The sequence below is a fragment of the Theobroma umbraticum genome, unplaced genomic scaffold (assembly GCF_002168275.2).
Source record: "Theobroma umbraticum cultivar Fairchild unplaced genomic scaffold, ASM216827v3 scaffold_44.0, whole genome shotgun sequence".
Taxonomy (NCBI): domain Eukaryota; kingdom Viridiplantae; phylum Streptophyta; class Magnoliopsida; order Malvales; family Malvaceae; genus Theobroma; species Theobroma umbraticum.
The window spans coordinates 12052761-12057387 of NW_018397255.1; the positions used below are offsets into that span (position 1 = coordinate 12052761).

A 4627-nucleotide genomic window follows, 5' to 3' on the forward strand; every position below is an offset into this window, starting at 1 on the left:
GAGCATAGGCTCAAATAAAAAATAATCAGTCAGATATGACACCATCTCCACAACATTCGTCTGCTTTACGCAATTTCACAACCCACTCTTTCTACCTTAAATTTGATGCATTAGCAAACTTTTAAGTTTAGAACTGAGGTGAAGTTAAATAGAGTGGTAATGTAGCAGCGGCTCAACCAAAACTGCGTCTTAGGTCCTCAGAACTTTGAGCTTGAGAAATCCAAACTCACTTATCATGTTTGTAAATATATTGAAATTAACACCGGCATTGGAATGGTACAGCTTCATTAGACATCTCGATAACTGAGAGTTACAGTCTTGTAAGTAAAACAGGATTGATTTATATCACCCACAGTTAGAATGATTAACCAAGCTACAGAGAATTGAAGATAGATTCGGCCCTGCAGACCCAAAAAAGCCAGCTTCGTCGTAAACTCATAATGGCCCCGTATACTATGATGAAACAGTCGGGACCCAACTGTCCACGATGTCCACATGTCTCCCGCATAGAGAATGGTTGCCATTGGATTTAGGCCTTTTGCCCATTGGGAGAAGTTTATCTTTACAGCAATCTGCAGAAAGGGTACCCTCTCGATGAAACAAGAAGCTACGGCTCAAGCAGAGCACTGTAAAAGAATAGGCAGAGAAGAGACCAGGGTAGAATCAGGGCGGATTCAGGTTGCCCTCAAGATTGTGGGGAACAATTAAATCTCATTTACAGGTTTCATTCTCAATAAAAGTTATTACCCATACATACTTTTGATTAAGTAAAATTTTCTTCAAAGGCTTTCTACGTAATATTAACGCCATTAATCAAATTCAAAGTGAGATGCTCATCCAATCTAATATTGAACAAAATTAAAATTTTGAAGACTACACAATACTAGCTAATAAAGGTTTTCTTTCTTTCTTTTAGGACTGAAAGTCCCTTGAAAATAAAGTTTTTATACCCTGACCAGCCTCCAGGACAACACCGGAACACAGATTTAAAAAGTTTAGAACAACAAAACTAATGCAACTAAAAGAGCCATACAGTGTGGTTGAGATGTCAGCCCGTCACAACTCTGACTATGTAGGTGGCATAAAAATCTGAAACCACATCCATGTTAATATAAGCATTTTACACAAAATCCACGTACACACTTTATGAGCTGTGCCAGCATAGCACAATGGATAAAGTAGCGCCCTTGCTACTCCTAATTCCTAAAGCCAACTCAAGCCCTACAGCTTGGAATTGCTTAATAGAATTAATGCCCTCATTGTGGATAAAACTATTGATATTCCACCACCAACTTAACAACATCCATAACAACAGAAAATTACAATAATAGCTTGAAAGCGGGATAAGAACAAGCTCATTCCACCACAAATAAGAAACAAGATCATTATGATAGTGCTTTAAAACATCCACAATCATTTCCATCCTAAAACATATCAGACTTCTCATAACAATTACCGTAGCATTTTAAAACATCCACTACCTCTCCCATCTTAAAGCATTCTAAGCAAACGATACCAGTTACTCTGTCATGACTGGCTTATTCTCACTTGCTTTGGGTCTCTGTTCCTTCGGCTTCTGCTCCTCCATTTTCCTGAGAGGCCAAGCAAAAGTTACATCCACGCATTAGAAGTATGTCATCAGAACAAAACCTTCTCTTACAATAAGATCTCAGCAGTTCAAGGTAAAAACCAACTGGTCGATTTTGAAATGATGAATGAGAAGACCAACATGTAATCCTCTTTTGTAGCATAAGCCAAAAACATCGAGAATGACAGATAGAGAGAAAATAAAGCTACAAAGCTTCCTAAGCTGTAAGTTGCGGTGTTATCACATAACGTCCTGTACTGATGAGACATTAATGGTCCTATTGCAAAATTAAAAGCACCAGGTTCAGGAACCGTAATCACCTAAAGCATTTAACATCACTAGTAAATCCATCTTATATAAGATAAAATCAATCACACAATAAACCAGCTAGCTAGACCATGTGCTTATAGAAAGGTCAACAAATTGGACACAAGCTATCTTATTCTAATCATCAGATTCATGTTGTTAATTATCACAATCTTTCAGAAAACTTACTCCAATATGTCACCGAATAGCTGGAAAGCATATTTTAAATGATTCAAAAGAACAATTACATAGTACATCTTGACAAGTTTCAGCTGGAGTCCAAAGGAAGCACGTCATACGATTTCCCCTTTTACCAACGTCCCATTAAAATGCCTAATGGAACTTTAATCTTTACAAAAGAACAAGGAATCAATCACCGTTTCATACTCATTCAACTCAAAATGAATATAACCATTCACGTTAATCACACACTGAAACTCAGAACACACACAGAAACACACACACAAAAGCAACCACAGACAACTAAAAACAAAAACAAATATACACAATAAATAAATTCAAATATAAAGATAACGAGGGAGAGAGGGAGGAACCTCTTGTCGGAGGAGCCGCCCTTCTGGCTGAGGAATGAGCGGAAGAGAGGAGAATTGACGTCGTAGATCATTGTCAAAGGAAACCCTAGCTATCTTTATTTGCTTACGCTCACGCAGCTTCTATAACCTTGGGTGTTAGAACAGTGTTGGGATTTTGGGTCTTACAGAACGGACTTTATAGTGAGAGTTGAGTCAAGTGTTTGGGTTTTCTCTTTGTATTGAGCCTCCCCCATACGGAGTTTTGGGCTTCCTCAAGGACTCCAACCCAAGTGACAGGCTCATAGGATTTCACTTTATCCATGGACTCTCGTTAAACCATTATTAACACCCATATACCTAAAAATTAATAAAATTGAATTACAACATTGGAAGAGCAATTATGAAGGCAATTATTTAAAAGAAATAAAAAGATCTTATTTAAGAGTATGCTTACAAATGAAGTGAGAAGTCTATTTATAAGTTAATAATTTATTATCTAAATAAAATTTACAAAATAAAAATAATGCTTAAAAGATTTGATTTGGATGAGTTGAATCCTAATCTTAATCCAACCTAATCTACATCAAAATCTAAATATACATAATTAAATATTAGAGTTCACATCAAATTACACTCTTATGCCTAGGCTATTTAGCCTATCTCAATTATTTCCTCTAGTTTTAACTCTTGGATAATGACATAATTTACATTCACATATATATGGATAACACACTCCTTTGAATATTTATTATATTAAGAATATATTTCATTAAAACCTTATTAAGAAAAAATCTGAGTGAAAGAAAAAAAATATATAATTCTTTTCAAGAATACACTTTTAAAATACTATCTCATTAAAAACCTTACTAAGAAAAACTCAGTAGAAAAAACTTTGATGAAGGAAAATAGTACAATACGTATTTACTCCCATTGATTACTACATTATTTAAGATCTTTAAAATGACACATTTCAATCTTTTGTACCAACTTTTCAAATATTATAGTATGAAGGATTTTGATGAATAAATCTACTGAATTGTCACTTGAACGAATTTGTTGAATATTAATATCACATTTTTCTTTGAAATCATGAGTGAAGAAGAATTTTGATTACATATGGTTTGTTCAATCATTTTTAATATATTATTCTTTTAACTGTGCTATGCAAGTAATATTATTTTTATATAACGTTGTTAAAAATTTTTTTTTGTTGACAATTCACACGTCTCTCGAATATATTAAGTTATAGATCTTAACTAAAACACATTCACAACTTGCCTTATGAATTACTAAAATTTCTACATAGTTTTATAATTGAGAGAAGGGGGATTTGAATTTTTCTCTCTAAACAGGAAGATAATGCACAAACTAATGAGCTAAATACTCGGGTGCAAGTAGCAACTATAGTTTGTTTTACAAAATGCCATGAAATAGTCATACCTTTATATGTAAATAAGTAACCTATTTTAGATTAAGCTTTGTGTGTATCAAATAAATATCTTGCATTTGCATAATCAATTAAATTTAATTTTAATACATTTGAGTGATATAAGCTCATATCTATTGTTTCTTTGGAGGTATCAAAATATATATTTAATTTCATTCTAATGTCATTGAGTTGGAGAAAAACTACATCTTGCTAATAATTTATAACAAATGATATATCAGATAGTATATTGCTAAAAAGATATATTAATACTCCAATTGCACTAAGGTGGTGTTTGGTAGATTGTAAGTAAAGGGCACTCCCTGCAATTAAATTACAGGAAAGCACATTACAGGATTTGGTTGATGTTTTAGGGATGGGAAAGTAATCCCTCAGCAATGGGATTACAATGAGAGAAGGAAATGTCATTCCCTTCTCTCTTGGAGGGAAAGTTACTTTCCCTCTACAAATGGAAAGTTAAAAAATGTTTATTCCTCAATTTAATCTCCTGACCCTTTTTTTTCTCTTTTTTGTTTTTTTTACATTTTTTCCTTCTTGCCTTTTTTTCTTTCTTCCTTCCTGCCTTTTTCTCTTTCTTCTCACTTTGCCTTTTTCTCCTTCTTCTCACTGTTCGCAAGAAGGGTAGCTTGTCACTAGTACATTTAAGTCAAATCTCACCACCAAATATGAAAATTGGAGAGATTGGAATCTTGGGTTTTATGAAACCCTAATTCAAATTTTTAAGAAATTTAAAAACATTTTGGATTAATCTGT

General features: G+C 33.6%; 1 protein-coding gene across 1 annotated transcript; it reads right to left on the reverse strand.

Annotated features, from left to right (window-relative positions):
* Nucleotides 1-1073: 1073 nt before the first annotated feature.
* On the reverse strand, nt 1074-2609 carry LOC110409230 (wound-responsive protein-like protein). Its single transcript, XM_021418506.2, has 2 exons — nt 2449-2609; nt 1074-1592 (listed from the first exon to the last, which is right to left on the reverse strand). Exons 1-2 carry the CDS (start codon nt 2517-2519, stop codon nt 1520-1522), a joined length of 144 nt encoding a protein of 47 aa, XP_021274181.1. The 5' UTR covers nt 2520-2609; the 3' UTR covers nt 1074-1519.
* Nucleotides 2610-4627: the final 2018 nt, after the last annotated feature.